Genomic DNA, 25,604 nt, shown 5'->3' on the forward strand with positions numbered 1-25,604 from the left:
TCTCTATTGAAATTCTCATATAACTCATCCTCTGTGAGGCCAGGCTTGTGTTCAAAAGGTGTGGCTGTCCACATCGTGGGAAAAAACAAATTTTATATGGATTATAGATCTAAATGTGAAACTATAAGGATTCTAGGGGAAAACATAAATATCCTAATGACCTCAGGGCAGGCAAAGATTTATCAAATAGGACACAAAATATGCTAACCATAGATGGAAAAACAATGGGCAAATTAGGCTACATTAAAATAAAGAATTTTAGTTCATCACATGATACCATTAATAAAATGAATATGGAATGGGAGAAGATTTTGCAATATAAATATTCAACAAAGGGCTTGTGTTGATAAAATTGATAAAAGGTAGATTACCCAATAAAAATATGGGAAATAGACTTGAGTAAGGTGACATTGATTAAGAGGATGTTGGTTGTCTTAATTGGAGTTAGTGACTGGAAGGGAGCATAAGAGGCTTCTGAGATTCTGGTCATAATGTTGGTTATGTGGGCATGTTTACTTTGGGGAAGTCCTGCAAATTATGTACTTTTCTGTAATTTCATTGGAAATGTTTACATAAAAAAGAAAATGCCTTGTTTCCAGGAGGAACAAAATATTCTCAAGAGGTTAACACTGACTGCAAAATATCCCTCCTCATGGAGCATTGCCTCTACTGTGAAAGCAAAGGAAGTGTTGAGAGCATGGGCTTTGCAACGTGGCCAGGGCAGGTCCAATTTGTGGAATCATCCTACACATGGGGTGGCTACAATATCCTAAGGAAGGAGGAGGAAAGACCATTTATGGAAGAAACACTAGAAATAAGGTTGATTGCTTTACAATTTTGGGCATGGCTGACTCAGCCTGTAATCCTGTTTAAGCCAACATTGATGGATCACCTACCATGTGTCCGGGTGTTGAAATAGGCACTTTCCGTGCATTAAAAGGTTTGGTCCTTACCACAACTCTGGAGGTAGGTGCTATGTTTATCCAACTTTATAGATGAAGAAACTGAGGCTTAGATTAAAGAACCTGCTCAAGTTCTAGCTGGAACGTATCAGCAAGCTGCAACTGGAACCCATGTCTGTGTCATTTGAAAGCTCACCCCCTTTATATGTCTATTATGCTGCCTTTAAAAATTATATTTGATTGAGCATAATGAAAATAAAAAATACCTATATAATATATATAATGTTCAAATTTGATGACCAGAAACACTTTGAAATCAATTTTAAAGTCTGAGATTTGCTATACTACAGATTTTTTGATGAACTGGAATTTTTCATTTCTGTTGTAACATGGTTAGGAATAACTGGATATGGGGTGGATGGAGGACTGAGAAATCTTCCAGGAAACAAGTCAGATTATTATAGGACTGCCCTTGTATGGGTGACCCACCAGTCTTTCTCTGTGCATTAGGGACATTTTAATAATCTGAGCAATTGCCTTTGATAGCCATACTTTGTTTGCTGCTTATTAATAACTCCCTAGGCTAGATTTTATTTCTCTTACCACTAATTCAGATACAGAGCTAGATTAAATGGATGCTGCTAACTGATTGCCACATCACTGTCTGCATATCAATGCTCTCCTGCCTGCTTGGGTATGAAGGGAAAGAGAGGAGAAGGGAAAGGGTAAGCAGATATTCGTAATAGCTGAATTTGTTTTAAAAGACAAATTCTGGAACAGAATTTTGACATATACAAATTATTGATATTTGTGCATGGTTAGCATTTTGGGATTGCCCTATTTAGCATATATATGTTTTTTTTTCCTTCTTCTGATACAGAATGGCTTTGTGTCCACTCAGGTAGATATATAATACTTTGAGTTCTTTTGCTGCTGTGGTTTGTTTTTGGTTTTCAGGGCCTTCATGTTTGCAGCCTATGGAGTGTTTATAGCATTGGAATAATATCACATCTCTAAATTTGGAGATGTGAAATTATTCCAGATGTGTCTCCCCAACAATTCAGTCAATGGCCGTGGAAGCAATGTGGCAGAAAGGCACATGATCTGATTTGAATAGAAATATATGTGGGTATGGTTTCAGAGCTTTCTATTTACTAAAAAATCCCAAAAAACTCCTTTCTTTATCCTTGGGGCTAGTTATTCCACTTTTATTGCTGTGTAATACACAAGAAAGAAGCACTATACAAGTTGAAATAATTGAAAACACCCACATCCAACTCAATTTATTTTATTTGAATCTGTCTAGTTACATGGACTTGTTTGACGTACTGCAGATGCTTAAAAAACCTGGACAGGAGCTCTGGATTGCTTTTCTCTTATTTTTTGAAATATAGAACTAGTTTAGAAGTCAATTCCTCTTCAGAGAATATGTAATTATTTATTAATTTGATTAGCACTGTACATTGTGCTTTGAAGCAATTCAGAGTACTGTAGGAGCATCTGTTGTAACGCCATTTGGAGGCTGCTACATTTCAGAAATAACCCCCAAATGCTTTGATAATACCAGTTTGACATAGATCAATCGGGGCAGTGCCACGGTGCTGCATAGGGATTCTTTGTCTTGGCTTAGTGTTGGTAAATTGATACTCTCAAGTATAACCAAGGTGGTCTTTTTTGAGGGAGGGTAGCTTTTTATTGAATTTTAGTTTTCTTCCTTCCTCAAAATAGTGACAACTGTCATTTCCCTCCTTTAAACAATAGCATCAGTGATTTTGTAAATAGAAAATCATTTTCCAGGCAGGCTTATGTCTATGCTGGCAACCATTTTATACACATGGCCTCATTTAAACGGCCAGGCCTTCAAATGTGTAAATGGGCAAGTTTTTAGGCAATTTGGTTAGGCTTTCCAATCTCGCCTCTCCATTTCCTGTCTAAACAACTTCTTCCATGTCCACAGCATGTTTATACAACATTGAATAAAACTTCTAATGGGAAATTTCTTCCAGGTGACCTCCCTGAGAGACTGGACTGTGAAGAAACCTTAAGAAACCCGACCCTGATGAAATTGCCTCCGTTGAGACTATTACTCGGTGCAGAAACAAGGAACAGAATTTAGTTATTTTTGGTTCTTGAATAAATGAATTCTGTTTCTTTTTGTGTAGGTGGCAGAAAACATTAACCCCTGCAGAAGGTCCCATCTCAGTTGGAAATTGAACTTTTGGTTTCTTTGAATTAGTAGAACCTTTGAGAAAAGAATGTTAAATTGTTTTTATTTGAACTTCAAGCAAGTTGGAATCGGCTCTGCTGTCTGCCTATCTTTTATAGAAGTGTCTTTTCTAGGGTTGTCTGTCTTTACATAGAATTTTCTGGAGGCGGAGACTATGATTATCAAATGACCTCCCACTCAGCACCACATGTGGGTGGATACTAATAATCCTTTTTTTAACCTTCTAGCACTTTTGGAGAAATCAATCAGTAGAAGGCGGGACATCGAAGCCATACAGAAAGCCAAAATCCTTTATTCATCTTGCATGAATGAGAGTGAGTAATAAATAAAGAAAGAAAAATAAATAAAATATTTAACACCCCTATTCTTCAGAGTTCTTTTAATGTTTAAAGATATTGTTTAAGGAAAGGAACAACTCTCAAAAACTGGGTTTTGACGAGCCCTGCCCTGTCTTAATGTTCTCTTGTTGGTTTGATGGAGAAAATAATTCTATTTCTATGGCTAGGATTCTTTAGGTATCAGTTACTCCATGAGAAATTTGGGTGGGATCAGAAGGGCAAACCCCACTCTATGTGGTACAGAAGCCAGAATCTAGAGGCCAGGTCTGGTCTGAGAAGGAACCTTGGAGGGGGAGCACTTGGGAGTGTTGCTAGTCCCCTAAGGACCTACTGGGGCCTAGAGAAATCCAGATTCCCAGGCAGGCCAGGCTCCTCCTGCTTCTCCATCAGCCTAAGGGTAACCTTTGTTGGTTGTCTTAGGCATGTCTCCATATCTTGGGTCTGATGGGAGTTAAAAGAGATACATCGTTTTATCTCGTCTGCTCTTTCAAGGCCATTGCAGAAAGAAGCCAGTGCTTCTGGGAAGTGTGTTAACTTGTTTAGGGTTTTCGGTTAGCTAGAAGAGAGCAGTGAAAGATGATGAAAGAGTGCAGCATTCGTTCACTTTTATTGGGGTGTGATTGGTTTTATTGAGCAGTTTCCTTTACCTAGGGTTGTTCCTTAGCATTGCAGAGTATTATCAGCCTAACATCGCCCATTGCCTGGGGTCAATGTGGTAAGCCCATCTTTTATTGTAGGGAATATCCAGCAGGCTCCCTAGTCAGCTCTCCTGGCAAGAATACCCGGTTTAGACAGTTACATTGCAGTGTGAGTCATAGGTAGCTCTGTCTCTGGTTATCTTCAGTCTATGGCACCTCTCCATAACAGCTGAAATGTTCAGTTGGAGCCTTATGAGAATTTTCTCTTGAGAAGATACCTTTGCATTCTAGCTTGGAAATCCAGTTTGCAATTCTAACTCTCCCTTAATATTTGTTCCCTTTCAGAAGCGATCGAAAAGGCAGATGCCAAGCCACTGCTACACATCCTGCGGCACTCACCTTTTCGTTGGCCTGTGCTCGAGTCTAATATCGGTCCTGAAGGGGTTTGGTCAGAGAGGAAGTTCAGCCTTCTTCAGACACTTGCAACGTTTCGTGGTCAATACAGCAATTCCGTATTTATCCGTTTATATGTGTCCCCTGACGACAAGGCATCCAATGAACACATCTTGAAGGTATAGTGAAGACTCGGTCATCCTGTTTGTTCAGTCCAAGGTTAGCTTTTTGGGGTGCTTCCTAGAGAAAGAGACTCATACCACCTTAGTGAAATGATAAGGAAAAAATTATGTTAAACATTAGGATCTAGGGCAGTGATGGGCAACCTTTTGAGCTTGGTGTGTCAAACTTCACCAAAAAACTGAGCATAATTCGGGTAGTGTGTCACTTTGAGGAAAAAACTAACTCCAAGATTCTAGTCGCAAATGTTTCATCTTCAGGAGCAGCAAATGTTTCATCCACGGCATGCGGCCGTGTGTCATCAGAAATGGCTACGCGTGTCAGTGCTGACACGTGTGTCATAGGTTCGCCATCACTGATCTAGGGTATTACCCCCTTTACAGATGTGCAGACTGTAAATCATGAACAAACCAGTTTTATCAGCCTTTCAAGAAGCTAGTGAGCAAGTTAATTTCATGTGATCTGGCCCTCAATATCTACTCTAAGCATGTGTGGGCCCCTAAATTCCAGTGGGAAGAGAGCTGCAAAGACTTTCTTCTTTTTTTTCATTTAGCGTGTTCTTTTTTTATTTTTCAATTACAGTTGACATTCAGTATTATTTTATATTAGTTTCAGGTGACCAGCATAGTGGTGAGACATATAATTTGTGAACTGATCCCTCAATAAGTCTAGTACCCACTCTGCACCGTACATACTTATTATGATATTATTGTGCAAAGACTTTCTGAACTGTCCTCTTCCCCTTACCTCCTCATTCCCCTGACAAAGGAGAGAACACATGCCATGATTCTTTGTTCCTCCATCACTAAAGTCGTCTTGCGTATATGCCTAAAATTTCATTGTCAAGTTCAGTCTGAATCTCTCCCTTTCCTTTCATAAGGTAAAGTGAAGCTCGTTCCAAGTGCTTGGCTTGCATTTTCTATTGGGAGAGTAAGCATCCCTTCTCTTCCAAGGAATAGGCCACACAGATATACCTTGACACAGATTATTACATTGGTAAAATCAGGAGACTACCAACAATGAAAGATTCATCAATGAAAGAGCTTGGCAAGACTTCAAATAACATTTCTCAAAATGTTTGTGTTTTGATTCTACCATATTTTGCATCCTCAGTTACCTTGACTAATAATGAAAATTTTAATGAGTCACTGCTTCCCCTCTCCCAGTTCTGTCCTTTGTTGAGCTAGAAAACATTAACGATATATTGATATTCAAATCATAGAAGTATAAAACTTTTAGGGTGTGTCACCCTTTCCTGATTTATCAAAATTTTAAAATCCACACTCTGGAATTAATTTGTTTTATTTTTTGTTAATCCTTATCCGAGGATATTTTCCCATTGATTTTTAGAGAGCGTGGAAGGGAGGGGGAGAAACACAGAGAGAGAAACATTGATGTGAGAGAAGACACTCTATCCACTGAGACAAACCAGGTAGGGCTAGAGTTCATTTTTTTTATTTATACCAAGCAGCTGGCAAATTTTTTCTGGAAAGAATCAGATATAAATATTTTGGGCTGTGTGAGCCATGTGATCTTTGTCTCAACTGCTCAACTCTGCTGTTGTACCTGGGAAAGTAGCTGTAGACATGAGTGGGTGTGTGGCTGGTTGGCCTGCAGGCTGTAGTTTGCCCATCTCTAGGTTAGACAGTGGAAGTCTCAATAAAAATCTTTAGACACTGAAAGAATTCCCATCTACTGAAGAGAAAATTCTTAGTTTCAGTGACAGCTGTTATTTCCATGTTGGGTGATAAACAACATGGCACTGACACATATTCTAATGCTATCAGGGCAAGACATGCTGTGCAAGACACAATGATGGTAATGGTCCAGTTGACCTCTGCCTTGTGTCAATAGATTACTCTCTTTTAAAAACAAACAGAACAACAGCCTGATGTTCCCCACCCCTGTCTTAAAGCACGACCAGGCAACTGGTCAGAACCATTTGGAGAGTGTTTCTCTTTAATTTTTGTAACCAACATAACACTCAGATTTCAAATTCAGGTATGTGAGAAATGGACATTTTCTTTAGTCAATTTCATCACTGACTGAGCTCCCACCCCACCTTTTAGTGGGAAATTGAACCAGTCTAGACACTTCCCTACCTCCTGGTTGCCCCATTTCTCAGCCACCTTCTTGGCTACTGGGAGACCCTCCAATCATCAGTAACCTGTTTCAGAAAATAAACCCACTATCCCAGCCCATGTTGCCCTTCAAATGTATGTCTCTGCTGTTGGGGCCCTGGGCCCTCACACCCTTTCAGATCCTGCCACTTTCTAGGGACATTGATTGGTCCCTCTGCTCAGGAGACATTTTGACTTCTTTGGCTACCTAGGAGAACTTCTTTTTGCTCTGGGAGAAGTCTCTCTTACCTCAAACCATCCTCCCTCAATGTACTTAGACTTCCTTTTCCCCTGTGGTGAGATGGCGCAGGATTTATCACAGGCTTAAATGACAGAAACATACAGAAAACAACAGAAGTTGATGCCCCAAATTCTTGTTACACGTGTTTGGGCTTATTTATGTAAGTAGATAACAAGAATGAGGATTTAAGGGATAGTGAAATACTTGAATATATGTGATCCTGAGTGTTTGGAAGGCCAGGGTTGTCTCATCCGTATGTGTTATTGAAACAGTGACTTAAAGTCATCATCACTCAGTGATTTTGTCTGACTCCTAGCAAAATCCAAAAGGATGACAAGGACAGCCTCTCTTAGAAATGATGTTTTTTCTCATTTCTTTGTCTGTCCTTTTCCTATATCATAATTTGTCAGATGATTCTTTTTTTTATTATTACTTTGTTTCCTAACCTGAGGTTTATTGCAGTTGGAGAAAAAATTCATATTTCAGTTCAATGTATTAGGTTTCCTAAACAGATATTTTATTTTCAACTTGCAATATTCAGACACAAGAATTAAAAAAAACACACCTCAAATAACAGTGTCCTAATGTTGGCCTCTTGAGAAATTCTTTTGCCTCAAGACTTTATATGTTCCTAATGAGATTCAGTTGACAGACCTTATTTAATCTGTTTTGTGTATTTAAAAGGTTCCCTAGAAACCATAACAATGTGACAGTTTAAAAAAGGTCAGGTAACTTCATTTGAATCTTTGAGACTTTTACAATAAGTGGATTAAACTTCATTTCATCAGAGAGAAGCTTTGGCTCTCTTAATGTTGTCTACTCAATTTCCTTTCCTATGAGACTGAAGATCAAAAGATTCTCGAAGTGGTCCAAATCTAATTGAAAACCAAAACATCTTAATCATAATATTGTGTTTTGTGGTTCTGGCTTACTTAATTTTTGGAAGAAACAGTGGTAGATTGGGAATTGCATTATGATGAAGCCAGGCTGGCCTGTGACTTGGTTGTTTTGGACCAATTAGAGAAAAAGATCGAACACAATAATTTGAGGGTTTTAGTAATACACACAAAGTGAATGTTATGGAAACATCTCCCTCCCCCCCACCTTGAAACGAGCAATATTTTTCTTAAAAATTTCATGACTTTGCTAACTCTTAACTTGGCCTTTGTAGAATTTGTTGCTTATGAAGAAGATTTTCATGGAAAATCATGACCCTATACATAGAAAATATTTAAGATTATAGTAAAATGAAGAAGAAAATAGAGATAGATCCAAGCAAATCTAGCATTGTAAAAACTAATGATATAGGAATATGGGATCCAGTTTTTATTAAGGTGCTACTAATTTTTTATTTGTTTTTTAGATTTTATATCCTGTTAATTTGACCTAACATTTTTATGTCTGAATCAAGTTTAAATGAGACAATCTGCTGTTGGGATCCACATAATTTAGTCTTTAGGCAGTTGTTGACACATTCAAGAAAAAAATGACCATAGATTTAGCGAAAGTTCTTTTTAAAACTTCATTTTTAAATTTACATGCCATTAAGTTCATTTTTTGTGATGAATGTGTCTATAAGTTTTGACAAATGCAGACTCATGTAATCATCATCATAATTAAGAAATAGAATAGTTCCATCAACCCCACCCAAAATTACCTCATGTTGCCCCTTTGTAGTCAACCAGTTTCTTCATCCCCAAAGCCTGTTCTCTGTCCCTGTAGTTTTATCTTTTTCAGAATGTGATTAAAATTTTCCCATGTTAAGGCATGTATGAGTAGTTCGTTCCTTTCTATGGCTGATTAGAATTCTATTGTGTGTCATAGTTTATTTAGCCATTCACCAGTTGAACAACATTTGGGTTGTATATTGTTTTTAGCGATTATGAATAAAGTTACATGCAGGTTTTTGTGTGGGCATAAGTTTTCATTTCTCTTGGGTAAATACCTATGAGTAGGATTGCTGGGTCATCTGTAAGTGTATGTTTAACATTACTAGTATAAGAAACTGTCAAATTGGTTTCCAAAGTGGCTCTGCCATTTTGCATTTCCATCAACAATGTGTGAGTGATCTAGTTTTTCTGAATCTTCACTTGAACTTGGTGTTATATATTTTTTGCCATTCTCATAGATGCGTAGTTGTGTTTTATTGTGGGTTTAATTTATATTTTCCTAATGACCAGTGATGTTGAGCATCTTTTCATGGGCTTATTTTCTGTTTGCATATCTTCATGGGTGTTGCCTACTTTTAAATTGGGTTGTTGTTTTCTTATTGTTGAGTTTTGAGGGCTCTTTATATATTCTGGATATATATCCTTGTCATTTAAAGGGTGGGGTAAAAGTAGGTTTATAGTTATGAATATGCAAAACAGAGTTTATTCTTGTGTTATTATTTATTACTAGTGACCCAGTGCACGGATTTGTGCACATTGAAAGGAAATTAATTAGAAGGTGGCCAGTGGGGTGGGACTGGGCAAGATGGGCCGGACATGTCCTGGAGCCAACATCCCCAGCCGGCCACACCTGGGGTGGCACTACGGCTTGAAGGGCATCTGCACAGTGAACGGGTTCCCTCCAGCAGGTGGGGTCCCTTGGTCTGGCCTGTGGGGATTGGGCTGAAAGCAGCAGTCCGACATCCCCTGAGGGGTCCCGGAGTGCGAGAGGGCACTCTGCAAAGTTGCTGTCGTACAGGGTGTGGAACGCAAACGCAAGTGTGCAGGAAACCAGATCTGGGACAGTGCCCCAGCAACACATAACCCATGGCCAAAGGTGGAATTGCACAGCCCCACGAGGAATCGGGTTCCCTCCTCTCTGGTTCCGGGGTGCGTCACCCGAGAACCTCCGTTGCCAAGTCACTGCAGCTCGGCAGCTCCTGCATTGAGTGTCTGCCCCCCTGGTGGTCAGTGCGCATCATACTTACTGGTTGGTTGGATGGTTGCTTAGCCTTTTATATATATAGATTATTGTATTTTCCATTTGAACAACTGTAAACCCATTCTTGCCCCATCCTGCATGTGATTTTTAAATATTTTCTCGGTCTGTAGCTTGTCTTTTTGTTCTCTTTCACAGAGCAGTACTTTTTAATGTTGATGAAGTCTAATTTATTTTTTCTTTTATGAATTGCAATTTTGGTGTCATGTCTAAGAATTCTTTGTCTAACCTCAGGTCACAAGATTTTCCCTTCTAGAAGTTTATAGTTTTTAGGTTTGACATTTAAGTCTATGATTCATTTTGAATTAATTTTTGAGCTATGGGTGGAGGTTCATTTTTTTTCTTTTGCATATGGATGTTAAGTTATTCTAGCATGTTCTTGGAAAGAACTATTTCTTCCCTTTGATCACTTTTAAAGTGCTGAAAGTTTTAATTGCAATGATTATGCTATACTTTTCCATAATAATTCTAGTTATTTTGTTTCCTATTATTTGTATTTTTACCACCTATCCTAACTTTCCAGGGAGGGTTCTAAATTTGTTAAGATTTCTAAAAATTATCATTTAAATCAATCCAACACAGTATTTTAGGGGTGGGGAAGTGGACAGTCTGTTCCATCCAGATGGGCATTTTGCAAAATACTGCAGTGAGAGGAGTATTGGGTCTGGCAACAAGAGACAGTGATTCTCTGAGCTCTGCCCAACCGTGTTACCTTGGAAAAGTCACATCACTTCTCTGGCTTTTGTCTGCACCCATCAAGTAAGGGGGAAAATCAGATAATCTCTAAGAACTATTCCCACTCAAATATCTTTGATGTTATTTACTATTGATAGAACCTTGAAAGGGGTAGAAGCCATGAATTGGGGAAGCAGAGGCAGGTCCCTGAAACTTTATAATATCTATCATTGCTGAAGTGTCTATTTACAGGTAGAGCTGAGTGTAATGAGTTGTTTTTGTAATGGTGACACAAGCTCAAAATATGACTGGGATTCAGATCTATGACTCTTGTTAACATGGTGCTTAAGAATTTACAGTGCAAGCAAAATACTTTGTTTTTATTTTAACAGCTGGACCAAGCAACGCTCTCCCTAGCTGTGAGGGAAGACTACCTTGACAATAGCACAGAAGCCAAGTCTGTAAGTTTTATATTTCAACTCTGCACCTTGTCAGGCTGTTGATGGGTTCATAAGTTGTTCTAGAATTTCTGACTCTACTGGAAATGAGCAGTGCGGCATTTTTTTTTTTTTTTTTTAGAGAGAGTGGAAGAGAGAGGGAAAAACAGAGAGCAGTATTGATGTGAGAGAAACACATCGATTGGTTGCCTCCTGCACGAGCCCCGACCAGGGCCCGGGCCGGGGTGGAGCCTGCAACCTAGATACTTGCCCTTTTCCAGAATAGAACCCGGAATCCTTCAGTCCACAGGCCGATGCTCTATCCACTGAGCGAAACCGGGTAGAACAGCAGTGTGGCTATTTGATGACCATATTTCCAATTAAGGAACCAAAGGCTTTTTATTGAGACATAAATGGCACTTCTGGAAGTCTGGGTATCAAGGCTGTACAAATCCCCATGCTCAGTGCTCTCAGGTTGGAGCTGGGGAGACAGCACACCCAAATGAATTTACTAAGAAATTAGCTTGCAGTCATTCCTCAGAAGTACAGAGCTCACTACACATTTCAGAAGTAACGTGTGGGGAGGGATACCTTCTCAAATAATGATTCTTAAATTGTACTGCTTAAGAATCACCTGGGACTCTATTTATTAAAGGTATGATTCTTGGGCCACAGCCCTGGAGAATCTGATTTAGTAGACTTGAAGTAAGCCCAGGAATCTGTTTTCTTAACAGGTTGCCCCAGATTAATAAGAACCAGATGGGATCAATCAGGTTAGATTTTTTGGGTTGACTTGGAAACCTACATTAAAAAAAAAATATTGGACTAGAGGCCCGATGCACGAAATTCACACAACAGTAGGCCTTCCTTCCCCTGGCTGCCAGCACCCGCTTCCCTCTGGCACCTGGGACCCAGGCTTCCCTCACAGCCCCAGCTTTGTCCAGAAGGACATCCAGTCTAATTAGCATATTACGCTTTTATTATTATAGATTAGAACTGGTTCATTCATAACACTTTCAATTCATTTTGGAAACTTTGTTGAATTTCCAAAAGAGCTTCAGACCCAGGATCTCCTCGATCAGGGAGCTCTCTGGTTTCTGGCCCAGCCTGAGAACGCAGGAACTTAGACTGGGAAGTGCTGGCTCACAGTGTAAGTCCTTGCTCCTTTGCTGATACTAAATCCTATATCTAGAAGGCTCTGGAGGGCAGGAAGGTTCTGGAGGGCAGGCAGTAGCCTAGGCAATCTTTGGGCTGAGGGCAGTCATCAAAGAAGGTTGGCAAGTTTTCCTTCTTGAAAGTGGATGGAATGAACTTCAAAAAATATTTTTTAATCCTCACCTGAAGATATGTTTTTATTTATTTTTTATTGCGTTTAGAGAGAAAGGGAGAGAAAGAGACAAACATCAATGCGAGAGAGAAACATTGATCGCTTGCCTTCCGTATACATCCCAATAAGGGATTGAACCTGCATCCTAGTTATATGACCTGGCCAGGATTCAAACCCCCAAACTTTTGGTGTATGGGACAATGCTATAATCATCTGAGCCACCCAGCCAGGGTGAAAGTGGATGTAATGAACTTCTGTCAGTCTGGCGGTACCTCTGCTTATGCTGGGGTCACCACCCTATCAGCAACTAGGCTTGAAATCTCCCCCTATAACCAATCAGTCAAGTCCTGTTTGGATTCTACCTTCAAAATCTCTCTTCTACCTCATCCCTCCTTTCTATTCTTACTACTCTAGGTCAGGCCCTTGGTAACTCTTGGCTTTATTACAGCAGATAGCCTTTTGATTGTTACCTTCTTCCCTCCATTCCATTCACCCCCTTCATTGCCTCTGTAGTACCACTTGACCAATTCTCCTCTCAGTGCAGCTCACATCATACTTTTGCTCACAAGGTAGGATATAAATTCCTCATAGGGAATTCAAGGCCTCTTCATGACCTGGTCCCAAACCAGTTTTACTGTGCCATCTATTTATCCCCCCCCTCCCAGCAAAGGCAGCTCATACACCTCATAGGAGGTCTCCTTATTGCTCCTGAACCTGTCTCCTTCAAACAGGTCTCCGATTTCTCCAGGCTGAAATTCTCCAGCTCTTTAATCTTCAAGCACTTAGCAGCTTTATTAAAGAACTTATGTTGGTCTAATATTAAAGTTAGTAATTACATGTTTATCTCCCTCACACACACAGAACCAGATCACACACTGGGAAATCAGACTTAAGTATTATTTAATTTTTCATCTGTACTCCCCCCCCGCTTATGCACAGAATGCCTAGCAAGACATCTGCACATGTATTGATTAATTAAATAATTTTAATCAAACTGGGCATTGCAAAAGATTGTTTCTAATTAAGTCTATTTGCAAAGCTTGCTTACTGATTCAACAAATATTTATTAGGGGCCTGCTATATGCCAAGCACTGTATAGGTTCCAACGTCATAAACACAGTGAGAATAGCTTACAGATTCAAGGTGTATGTCAGGAAATCTTATTCCTAAAGCATAACTGTGAAATTATTTAATACCTAGTATATTGAGTTCTTACAAGTATATCTGAAAGGAGAAATGACCCCCAATGAGATTCCGCAGTTCCCACAAAATAAGGTTCTCCCCTCCAGTAATATATGTGTCATGAAAATGGGTTTATGGACATGCAGGGAGGACATTCTATATTTGCTCTTTGCTCAGTTTCACTTCATCATTTCTCTCATCTCTCCCTTCTTTTTTTCCTGAGGTGGTGAGGAGAACTGTGTAAAAAACTGTGCAAAACTAGAAAGACCTAGGGCTGCAGTTGATGGTGTTTTATATTTTTTTTAGTGTGAAGGTGGGAAAACGGAGCTAGAAGAGAATAAATCACTGTTCCCACTAGTCTTCATGGATCATGCCTTCTGCTTTTAGCAACAGCTCTTTCCCATTATTTTATTAAAGCCTCTCTTGCCTGGAAAGAGGAGTCTGACCTTTAACTTTCTATTCTGGGCTCATTTGGAGATGTTTCACATATCCATAATATTGTCGGTTGCTACAAAACTAGTTCTCTTGATTCTCGGTGGCTGGACATTCTGCCTCTCATGGAAACAGTATCCAAGGAGCTGTCACTCTTCTTTCTCCCAAAGTGGTAGGTGGGTGTTTGGTATCATATAATGACTGTACCGTACATTGAGTACAAGTGAAAATGAAGGGAATTTATTTCCACCTGCTGCTTCTGCTCCCCAATGTCTTTGAAACATACTTTCTAATAGACTGTTGTCATGGTCACTTGCTTCTTTATCTCTTACAGTATCGGGATGCCCTTTACAAGTTCATGGTGGATACTGCTGTACTTTTGGGTGCTAATAGCTCCCGAGCAGAGCATGACATGAAGTCAGTGCTTAAATTGGAAATTAAGATAGCTGAGGTAAGACTTAATCTAAAATATGTTTCTTTTATTTTCTTTATTTTAAAGGCAGTATATCCTGAATGAAAAAAAAAAAATAGCATTCTGTGATATTGTCCTTTGGGTCCAAGGTGTAACTAATAGCACCTCCTTTGGAAAGTCTTAGCTATGGCCAAAGACCATCTGGCTATATTTTCCAAGAGAAACTCCTGTATGGCTCCAATAGAAGAATAGTTATTTAATGAATCTTTATTGATTTGGTTTGAGTAGAAGGTATTTTTAAAAAAATATGTATTTTTATTGATTTTAGAGAGGAAGGGAGAGGGAGAGAGAGAGAAACATCAATGATGAGAGAGAATCATTGATTGGCTGCCTCCTGCACGTCCCCTACTGGGGATCAAGCCCAAAACCTGGGCATGTGACCTTGACCAGAATCGAACCCGTACCCTTCAGCCCGCAGCTCGACGCTCTATCCACTGAGCCAAACCGGCTAGGGCTGGAAGGTAATTTTTAATCTAACCTACTCTTTTCCCCATTGCCACTCAGGGTCAGTCTGACCTAAGATAGGGACTTAGAGAAGTCTGTCCCACCATACTGGATACACAAATTTGACGTAGAAGTGTATAGGGTGAGCATTTTTATCTGCCTTTCTGGTACTACTTTGTATCTAGCCCTGTTTTTTCATTCTTTTCTTGCCCTGCTTTAATGAATCTCATTGTGTCATACACTATGTTCTGTGTAGGTCACCTTAAATTTTTCCAGGCTAATGCTAGGAACAAAAAGATATAAGAACCAACTTAAGGGAGAGTCAGAAATCCTAAATGGTTAGCTTTCTTTATAGAATAACTTTTTTTCCCTAGAAGAACCAAAGTGTAAAACCCCTATACATTCCCAAGACCAGAGAGATCCAAGTATCGTGAGACCCGCTTGTTGGGATACTTTGCGTGGGGAAAAAAAACTTTTGGCAAGAAACACTTGTATATGGGTTGGTAGTCTTTTATAACAAGTTGCTAAAAATCCTAAAGTTCACGTGACTCCAAGTGTTGCTTGGTTTGTGTTTGGTGAAGTGTGGTGTGATGTTGAGGTATGGAGTTGGGGTGATGGATGAGGGCGAGGAGGAATTAGTCTTTCTCTCAGCAGCAGTGTTGCATGTGTGGACCTCTCTCCAAATTCGCACTCGCAGCACAAAAAGCCCATTCCTGGGTGTCACCTTTGTAGACTGTGTGATGAAGGTTGCTGCAGATGTTCTGGAGTCAAAGACTGTGCCTCTGAGCCATGTCCCAAGGCTGTCTGGATTCCCTTCCTAGGCAAATAGGAGACCCAGAGCTCTAATTTGGACCGAAGCTCTGATACATCGGGGAAGGCCTTGTTCTGAGCCAGGGATTTAGACCAAAAAGGGAACTAAAAACAGCTGGACTGAGGCAAGACTGGGAATTGTCAAGAGGCTAAATGAAGTGACAAATCCATGGGATGGGGAGAAAGCTAGCAGAGCGCTCAAAACAGCTTTGAGGCCAAAGGGCTCCAACCTGGGGCTGCAAGCCTGAGTAGAGGGAGGAGTGGACATCTCTGAGGCAATGATTCAAACAAAGCCAGGAAGATGTTTGTGAGACACAGGAAGTCTCTCCTGTGGAGGCTGACGAGGGAGAAGCTGAGGGCACTGAGTCCTTTAGAAAAGAGGGGACAGATGTCACCACTCAGCCCTCTGTGTCTTTGCCTTGAAAAATCCATGGCACATGATTTTTGGCATGCTAGTAGCGCTCACTTCCGTCTCTTACACTGCAGGTCACTGGGGACATTCAAAATTAGTGGGAAATAGAGTTCTAGGGAAACTTCTGAAGCTGCCCTCGGGTGGCAGGACAGCTTAGTCCCGCACAAATAAGTCATTTTAAATACAGCCATGGAAGTGTGCATTTGACCAATCCCAGCTAGAGATATGTGCACCAGGGGAGGTCTTAGTGATGGAGTGGCCCCTGTGATTGGAGCCAAGTGGAGTTTAATGGCAAGATTTGACAGAGGAAATGAATCTAGGCAAAGTCTGGAATCATAGTTCAAACCCTGGGCGTGGTGGTTGTGGACGGGGGTGTAAGGGTAGGAGAATCCTGTGGGAGGTTGTAAGTGGCAAGTTAAATGCAAGGGAACCAGATGACGTGACTCAGGGGTGGGTATGGGGAGCTACTGCCTGTTCATGGACGTGATTAGGATGGCCCATGAGGCAGGTGATCATTGCTGCTCTTCTTAGATTAGATTAAACATGGCAAAGGCTAGAAGCTTCAGTTTGTTTTGATATTGGCAAAGTGGCAAGGGCATGCATATTGGGAATGGAAAGAGTGTGAAGAGTCAGGGCTGGAGATGCACACTTGGAAATGTGTATCAGGATGGTGAGACCAGCAGTGGGGCCTGGGGACTCTCAAAGCCAGGGAAACCAGAGGGAAGAAGGGAAGTGAGGGAATGAGCTGTTGACAGAATGATTACAGGAGGCACTGGTGTCCAGATAGTCTAGTGTTCTTCAGTGAAAATGTGGCCCTAGGGATGAAGGATGGTCTGTGGCTCCTGACACACAGAGCTCATTATCTGGACACCACAGGTGAAGGTAAGGTGTTTGTCTCAATGGACTTTGGTGTCAAAACTGGGCCAATAATAGATTTTGGCCATCCACATTGTAGGTGAGGAAGGGATTCTGGGTAGTTACATTTGTACTGAGGACAATGTTTCCCAGTGAACAGGACAGGAAGTTTCTTTTTATTTCTTAATCTTGCCTAAAGTGATGTCTTTTTTTTTCTCTCCCAAGTTCAGCACCACACCAAAATCTTGAAAAACTGTATGATACTCTGCAGATGTTTGCGCACATGTAGAAGGTGTCATGCAGTAAGAAACTGTTCCTTTGAAAAAATAACCAAAGTCTCCTTCCAACAGATAATGATTCCACATGAAAACCGAACCAGCGAGGCCATGTACAACAAAATGAACATTTCCCAACTGAGTGCTATGATTCCCCAGGTTGGTGAAAACAATCCAGGGAATTTTATTTTAACTGGTTAGTTTACCAGTGATTGTATTTCATCTGTGTGTAAATTTTTGCCTTGTCAAACCTACTACCAGTGGTTTTGGTTATCATCATCTTTGTCCGTTATCACATACACTATCCCTTTTCTGTGCATCAGGATGCTTTCTGCTCTTGGGACAGAAAACCTTTCCAAGATGGCTTAAAAACTTACAGCCCATTTTGCTACATGACAAAAGTTCAGACATAGGTGGCTACTGGTGTTGGTTTAGCTGCTTAACAATGTTGTCAAAGGCCCAAATTCTTTCTTTCCACTCCATTCTCTTTAGTGTATTGGCTTTTTGACTTCATGTGTGATGACTCCAGCATGCAAGTGGCTACCACAGGTCCATATATCACATCTGCCATCAGGGCAGGATGAAGAGGGAGGGGCAGTGATGGCCATATCTAATTCTTTTATCAGGAAAAACCAAAGTCTTTCTAGAATATTCCCAGGTGTCTTCCTTTTATTTCTTATTGAGTAGAATTGGGGCTTGTATGTGGCCATCCCTACCCACAGGAATGGCTGGGCCAGTGAGTAGCTGGTTTTTCATTTCAATAGTGGAGGCAAGCAAGGGAGGGGCCAATTAAAACAGCAAGATAGTGATGCTCTGAAGAGGGGATATGTTACATTTTGTTGCTGCTTGTTTCCCCTGTGAAAGAAAGGTTGTGTCAGAAGGAAGACCAGTAATGTCCTGGGGCATCTGTGTCTTTGTGGACATGACAGTGAGTATGGGAGCCAAGGAGAGTACAGGGAGGAAAGGGAGGAGAGAAGGAGGAGAGAGAGGGGGCATAGAATGGAGGGGGGAGTACAGGACGGTGGGGGGAGAGGAAATGAAGGAGAGGAGAGTTGAGGAGGGAGGGGCAGAGAGTACTGGAGGAACCAGCAGAGGGAGTATGAGTATTACCAGGTGAGTGTATGTGTTGTCCATATGCAGATGGAACACATGTTTCATTTATGATGCAAGTAGTAGGTCTGGGTGGCAGTGATTGGGCATTTATTTTCTCGATTTGAGCAGTTGCATCTTTAATTATTTGGTTTGAAATCACAAGCAATGGATTATGTTAAACTGATGATATTTGCCTTGCTGCCTAGCAGGAGGTACTTTGACTCTGGTTTTTTCTCTTACTCCTCAGTTTGACTGGCTGGGCTACATCAAGAAGGTCATCGATACCAGACTCTACCCTGACCTAAAGGACATCGGCCCCTCAGAGAACGTGGTGGTTCGTGTCCCGCAGTACTTTAAGGATCTGTTTAGGATATTAGGCTCTGAGAGGAAGAAGTAAGAGCTTCCTTGTGTATTTTACTGTGACTTTTGTTTTTCCTTGTAAGTTTTAAGGCCTTACCTCTCACATCTTTTGAAAACTGTTTTTAATGGAAGTTGCATCAAAAGAGTCTTGGGGGAAATCATGGTACCCTTTGTGACAAATTGGCCCAAACCATCGTCTGCTGTGATTTACTTGCTGCAATGACAGCACATGCACAACATTTTTGCTCCTTATTTCCAGTATTTCTCCATCTTTTCTCTCTGAAAACCTAAATTATTTGTTAGTTTTGTGAACTAGTCATATAATAATGTTTTCTGAGACTTCTATGTGAACATGTCCCCCCTCTCCCCCCAGTTAATTCTTAGTCTATTGCTGCTTTTTCCCCCTTGTTTCTTTTTAGCCAATGAGTCACTTTGTGGCAGTAAACCGAAGTACCTATATTGAAAAGACATAAGATCACTCCGAGAGCTGTAGAAAAATTGCACTGATGAAAGAACTTCAGGAACTGTCAGGTTTTTCTTATTAGAAAGAATGTTTTAGGATTTGTTGCGATGCTGCTTTACTAGTGGCACTACAAAACAAGGAAGCCCGAAAAATGCCCAGGAAAGAGAATTTTACATCTTTATGAAGCCATTCAGATTTGACTACAGAAAATGAAGCACAGAAAGGTCAACTAGTTTACAAAGACAAAGGCGAATTGCCAGGCCAGGATGAAAAAACTTATTTTCTTATTTGGACTTACACAAGGCATGTTGCAAGGGGTTATTATTATTTTTTTTAAAAAAAGGCACCTGCAAAAGTCCTAGGAATGAAATTCAGCATCCATCCCCACCTAAAAAAGGACACCTTTGAAGAGCTGTATTCTTTTTAAGATGATACATTCTTATGGAAAAAGCAGTGTGTGTTCATTGAGGAAAGCATGCAGGACAGTAAACATACAGAGAAGGGAGAGAAGAAACAATAAATTCACCTAAAATTCTACCAGAGATAAGCAGCGATTCTTTGAAAATTCTCTAAGCAAAAATTGAATCTAGAGGAAATAGTATTTGTGTGGGGTAGAGCCTTGCTATTCAATCTGTGCTCCATGGACCAGTAATGCCAGCAGCCTGTGGTAGAAATATAGATTCCAAGGCCCCTCCTCCATAGAGGCTATAAAGTAGATCTGGAGTGAGGCCCAGGAATCTGTATTTTAACAAGCAACCCAAGAAAGTCTTACACTTACCTTTTTGGGGAGGAGGGGGGGGGGAACTCACTACATTAGAATACTTATTCATATGTGCTTTCTAGCTCTGAAATACTATAAAATATGATCTAAATGATTTTCTACTCCTATGCCATTGAGTTATTGGGCACATTTTAAATTTTGGTGGTAACTTGCATTGAAAGGTGAAGTTTACCATGTTATATATGTATTCTTCAGATTAGTAGGTGCTTTAGGAAATTAATTTTATTTCCAAAAAAAGCCTAACTTATAACAACATGATAGATTGGGCCTTGGCTTACTGTATTAGAAAAATCATCTCTATGGTGATGATGATACTTTAGAACTGCAGGACTTGTTATAACAAAAGGGACGAAGAAAGACCATGAGTAGAGGGAGATTTTAATCTGCTTCTTGTCAAAATGATAACTTGATGTAAATGTAGTGAACAGCACTGGAAGAATACAGAGTGGCCAGATTATTATGATCTCTGAACGCATAATAATCTGGCCACTCAGAGTTTGTGTGTGTGTGTGTGTGTGTTTTGTTTTTTTTTAGAGGCCCGGTGCATGGATTCATGCATGGGTGGGGTACGGCCAGCCTGGCCAGGGGGAGGGGACATGGGCGGTTGGCCGGCCGGCCTGCTGGTTGAACTCCTGGTTGAGGGGACAATTTGCATATTAGCCTTTTATTATATAGGATATACACTGAGTGGCCAGATTATTATGCGTTCAGAGATCATAATAATCTGGCCACTCAGTGTATATAGATAGAAAAATTACCTACAGATAGTATATCCATGATATAAAATGACCTCTAGACATTATGAAACTTCAGTTTTAAAGACAGAAAACATCTCTTTCACATAATTGAAGCCTCAAAAACCAATTCATCAAAAACAACTTGTATTCTATATATTCTTATGAGATTTCAAAACACTTTACATATGGAAAAGATTAGTACTTTATTTGCACATCACAGTGCATTTTTATACTGCTAATCATATTTGATCTTTACTTGTGTTGTATTCCAATCCAGGAAATATCCCCTGGGTCCTCACAGTTACATATTAGTCAGGACATGTCAATTGCTGGAATAAGTACCTCTAAACTCTCATTGGCTTGCACAATAAAAATTATACTCTTGGCTCGGCTCATGGAACAGTCCAACATGGGTGTCCCTATAAGATGGCTTTCTTCTAAGTAGTGACTCGAGAACCCAGGCTCCTTCTTCTTGTGACTGCCCTTCTCTGGGTGTTTGGAATCTTCTCCATTCAGCTGATAGGTGGGGAAAGAGAGGGTAGAAGATTGCAAGGAAGTTTTTGTGGTAAAGCCTAAAAGTGGTGCATATCCCTTCTACCCTTATTTCATTGGTCAGAACACAGTCATATAACCCATTTAACTGCAGAAGAAGCTGGGAAGTATAGTTAAGTCGTGTGCCCAGGAGGAAAATATCACATAAGTGTTCTAATTTTCTTGAAATGACATTTTCTTGTTTGTTCCACCCTGCCCCCAAATGACGCAGTTGAGCACCTGTTGGTGGCCACTCTTGTATAATAAGTCTTCACTTAATGTCATCAATAGGTTCTATGACTTTAAGTGAAATGATATATAATGAAGCCAGTTTTACCATAGGCTAGTTTAAAAATATATATATTTTTATTGATTTCAGAGAGGAAGGGAGAGGGAGAGAGAGATAGAAACATCAATGATGAGAGAGAATCATTGATTGGTTGCCTCCTGCACGCCCCCCACTGGGGATCAAGCCCACAACCTGGGAAAGTGCCCTAAACCTGAATCAAATTCGGGACCCTTCAGTCCGCAGGCCGACGGTCTATCTACTGAGCCAAACCAGGTAGGGCTACCATAGGCTAATTGATATAAATAAGAGTTAACTTCCTATAGCATCTCATCAAGTTTGTAACAAGACAATGTTATTTGAGGATCTGCTGTAATTGCTTTTGTAACTTCAAGGCCTAGCACAATGCTTCTCATAGTAGATACTTCATAAAAATTTCTAGAAATTAACCAGATGCCCCAATCACCACTATCCAGGAGGTGATATGTAAGCAGAACCGCAGAGGATAAGGAGGAGTTTTCCAGGTAGAGGAGAGTGAAAAAGGGATGTTGCATATGTTCAGTGATGGGACTAGCATGTTGCCTTCGAAGCAGGACTCCAGAGAGCTGGGGAGGCCTTGAGGGGTTGGTTTGGGCTCAGAATGTATAAAGGAAAGGTTTTTAGCATCCTCTCACCTCTCCCCTGGAGGTACCTTTGAAGAAACAGCCAATCCTTCTCAAGTTGGGTGTCTCTGCTGTGCCTCTGTTCTGAGAATCTGCCAGTGAAAATCACACATGGGTCATGATGATGTTAACCACCATTATGACTAACAGTTACCTTAAAATAACTATATGTTGTTTCCGTTTTACAGATGAGGAAGCTGAGGTTAAGTGACCTGCCTAAGGACACACCTCTTAGAGGGAGCAGAGCTGAGATTCTGAACTCGGTGACCCTCATTTCTATGTCCTGTCTATTTTCCATACATGTCTCTGTATGGAAAGGAGACACCTTTCAGACACTTCCCTGTTAGTTTGGAGACAGACAACTCTCCTTTAATTTTCAGGATTACCAAACCATCTTGGGTTGGTATTAGCTGCTCATTTCTTGACGGCTTCTTACCTTCTTATATCATGTCTCCTGCCAGCCTGGTGGGGTTAGGCCTCTCTTTCTGACTGAATGGCTTTGGGGACAGAGGCACTGACTCTGAAAGTTGGTTCATGGTACAAATCTAGAGCAGTGAGATCCCCCAGAGGTTGTTCCAGAAACTGTTGGCCCTTGAGGGACAAGGAATTAGGTGGCCAGGGCAGGGCCATTTGAGGGCTTGGCATGGGGGCTGCCTATAGGGATATGGAGTTGGAGTTCAAGGTGGAAAGGGGGGTGTGAAGATGCAGTGATGTGCTGGGTCTCTCAGGTTTTGGGCATGTCTTTCCAACTCCATGTGGAGTGAGATCACATGAATAATTTGAAATCAACTCTAATTTTTGATGTGCCTGAGCATTAATTAGGTGGCAGTATAATTCAGTCAATATGGTCAGATCTGCTCCTGGCTTGGGAATATTTACAACCTGGAAATTGGCAAATGCTATAGATCAAGTTTTTCTTGTCAAGCCAGTTGTCTAGAACATCACTGGGTGATGGGTGCTGCAGACTTCCATCCCTTTCTGCCTCCCTTCAGTTCTTCCACCCACTCCTGACTTGAGGCTGTCTTAGATTCCATCTAATTTGGTCTGAGGAGCTAGAATGGGAGGGGGAGGCTGAGGAAATATGGGAACAGAGAAATTTGACTTGGGATCTTCTGTGTGTGCGCACACCCGTACTTCAGCAGTCTGGCCTAAAGCAGACTGGGAGCTTTTGCCAAGCCTCTGTGATCTTTCCTGTCCTCCATTTTATTTTCATATAAAGCATGCACAGTATACATTAAAGTGAGATGATTCTTGTTGGGCAGGTACTCCTAGAGGCTTACCTGGAAAATGTGCTGTTCTGTGGACCTCTTATAGGGTTCAGCAATGCTGATGGTGATCTAGGGCCTCGCTGTTCAAAGTATGGCCCATGGAGAGCAATATTGGCCTCTCCTGAGAGCATGTTAGGAATGCAGAATCTGAGATTTAGAAAGTCCTAGTTTAGCTGTGTGTGCAGAAAGATGAGGAGATGGAGTTTTCCTGGACCAGTTGTTCTCAAACCTGACAGTCATCGGAATATCCCCAGAGGGCTTGTTAAAACATACTGCTGAGCCCCACCCCACAGTTTCTGATTCAGCTGCTCTGGGGCAGGCCCAGGAATTTTTTTTAACAAGTTCTGAGGTGATGCTGCAGTTGCTGGGCTAGGGACACAGCTTGGGAATCACAGCCTTAGGCATACCTCTGAGCAGCCTCTAGGATTTAGGGAGATTTCTTTGGCTTTGAGAACCTTTGAGAAGAAACTGGCTCACCTCAGGGAGTATGACTGAGAGGAGCAAATGCAAGCTCTGGAATCTCAGGACCAAATGTTAGTCCCAGATTTGACACATCCTTGGAAGTCCCTTGACTTCTGACCTTTGTTTTCTTCATCTGAAAATGGAGATCATAATAATAACCGCCCCATAGCATCGGTAATGAGGATCAAAAAAGGTACTTTATGATCTTTGAAATGAAATACAAATGTTAGCTGCCACTGATTGAGAACAAAGGGCAGCAGATGCTTCTTTAAAAACATATTCCTGGTCAGAGGCTTTGGGAAATGATTTCATGTTGCTCTGTTCGTGGTGGGTTCTCTTCTGAGGTGTTTTGCTTTTCTCTCCTTTATTTCTTGTCATTTGGGGAAAGCACCATACTGCTGACAATGCTTTTTGGAAAAAACAAAGATATTATTTGCTATTTTCAAGTGCTGTTGCTGAGTCTAATTTTTTTTCTTCTTGGTGTGTCTGAGCATTAGGTGGCATGAATTTAGTCATTATGGTCAGATCTGCTCCTGGCTTGGTAATATTAGCACTCTCCAGCTGTGTGCTCCCCGCGTTCTGTCAGTGTATTTGTCACACACCGGAGCAGCTCATCAGCACCATTGTCTCACTGTGCGAGCTTCCCGCATTTCAGCTCCTGGCTTTCCAAGGTCTTGTAATGCTAGCATCTTAGTAATACCTTGCCCATGAAGACCTCACATACTGTTCTTTCTTCATACCTACAGATTTCTGCTAAGTGCCTTTGTCAGAGTATTTTGGGGTCTCCGTGATTGGTCAGGAATTTTTTTTCAGAATTACAGGCATTCATGCATCATTGTGTAGTACGGGGAAAAACACACAGGCTTAGAGGTAGACATACCATAGTCTGGTCAAGCCTCCATCGTTTATTACATCGGTTCTATTTATGTTGGGTTCCACCCTAGAGATTTTGATGTAATTGGTGTGGAGGGGCCTGAACATCTGGACTTTTAAAACTCCTCAGGTGATTTTACTACGTTGGAGACCCACTGACTATATAATAATGAGGAGTTACTTAATGGTTCTAGGCCTCAAGTTTCCTTGTATGTAAAATGGGTACAATAACATCTATAGCAGTTGCTGTGGGGATTCTAGAAAATGCCATATGACTTCAAGGGAGCTGAAAGGCCCACACTTCTAAATTTTCAGTATGCTTCTACCACCATGTCTTTTCTTTTTATTTTTTAATTACTTTATTGATTAAGGTATCACATATTTGTCCTCATCCTCCCCATTCCCATCCCAACCCCCTCCCCACGCATACCCCCACTCCCCTGTTGTCCGCGATCACTGGTTAGGCTCATATGCATGCACACAAGTCCTTTGGTTGATCAATCTCCCTTAACCCCACCCTCCCCTACTTTCCCTCTGAGGTCTGACAGTCTGATTGATGCTGTTCTTGTTCATCAGTCTATGTTGTTCCTCATTTCCCCTAGACGAGTGAGCTCATGTGATACTAGAAATTCACTTATAAGAACCGAAAATGAGAAGCAATAATGGTTATGCTGAGAGGCAAATGAATCAGTCTGAAGTGAGTTTCTTTCTGGGCCAACAGTTCTTTTGAGTCCCAATTTCTATGTCCAACAGTTCCTTATGTGTACATGTCAGCACTGACATTTCAGTTCTGGATGGTGG

At 40.9% G+C, this 25,604-nt stretch overlaps 1 protein-coding gene across 2 annotated transcripts in view; it reads left to right on the forward strand.

Annotated features, from left to right (window-relative positions):
- The window catches only part of PHEX (phosphate regulating endopeptidase X-linked), a gene marked incomplete at both ends in the record, with an annotated part of 195,990 nt that overhangs the window by 35,045 nt on the left and 135,341 nt on the right, over nucleotides 1-25,604 (forward strand). For both annotated transcript variants that reach the window (XM_079764383.1, XM_079764384.1), the window contains 6 exons: nucleotides 3,357-3,443; nucleotides 4,451-4,677; nucleotides 11,035-11,103; nucleotides 14,355-14,471; nucleotides 17,364-17,447; nucleotides 18,628-18,773. In XM_079764383.1, the coding sequence (XP_079620509.1) occupies nucleotides 3,357-3,443; nucleotides 4,451-4,677; nucleotides 11,035-11,103; nucleotides 14,355-14,471; nucleotides 17,364-17,447; nucleotides 18,628-18,773 (730 nt within the window). The remainder of the gene's footprint in view (nucleotides 1-3,356; nucleotides 3,444-4,450; nucleotides 4,678-11,034; nucleotides 11,104-14,354; nucleotides 14,472-17,363; nucleotides 17,448-18,627; nucleotides 18,774-25,604) is intronic.

Source organism: Cnephaeus nilssonii, assembly GCF_951640355.1.
Source record: "Cnephaeus nilssonii genome assembly, chromosome: X".
Classification (NCBI taxonomy): Eukaryota; Metazoa; Chordata; class Mammalia; order Chiroptera; family Vespertilionidae; genus Cnephaeus; species Cnephaeus nilssonii.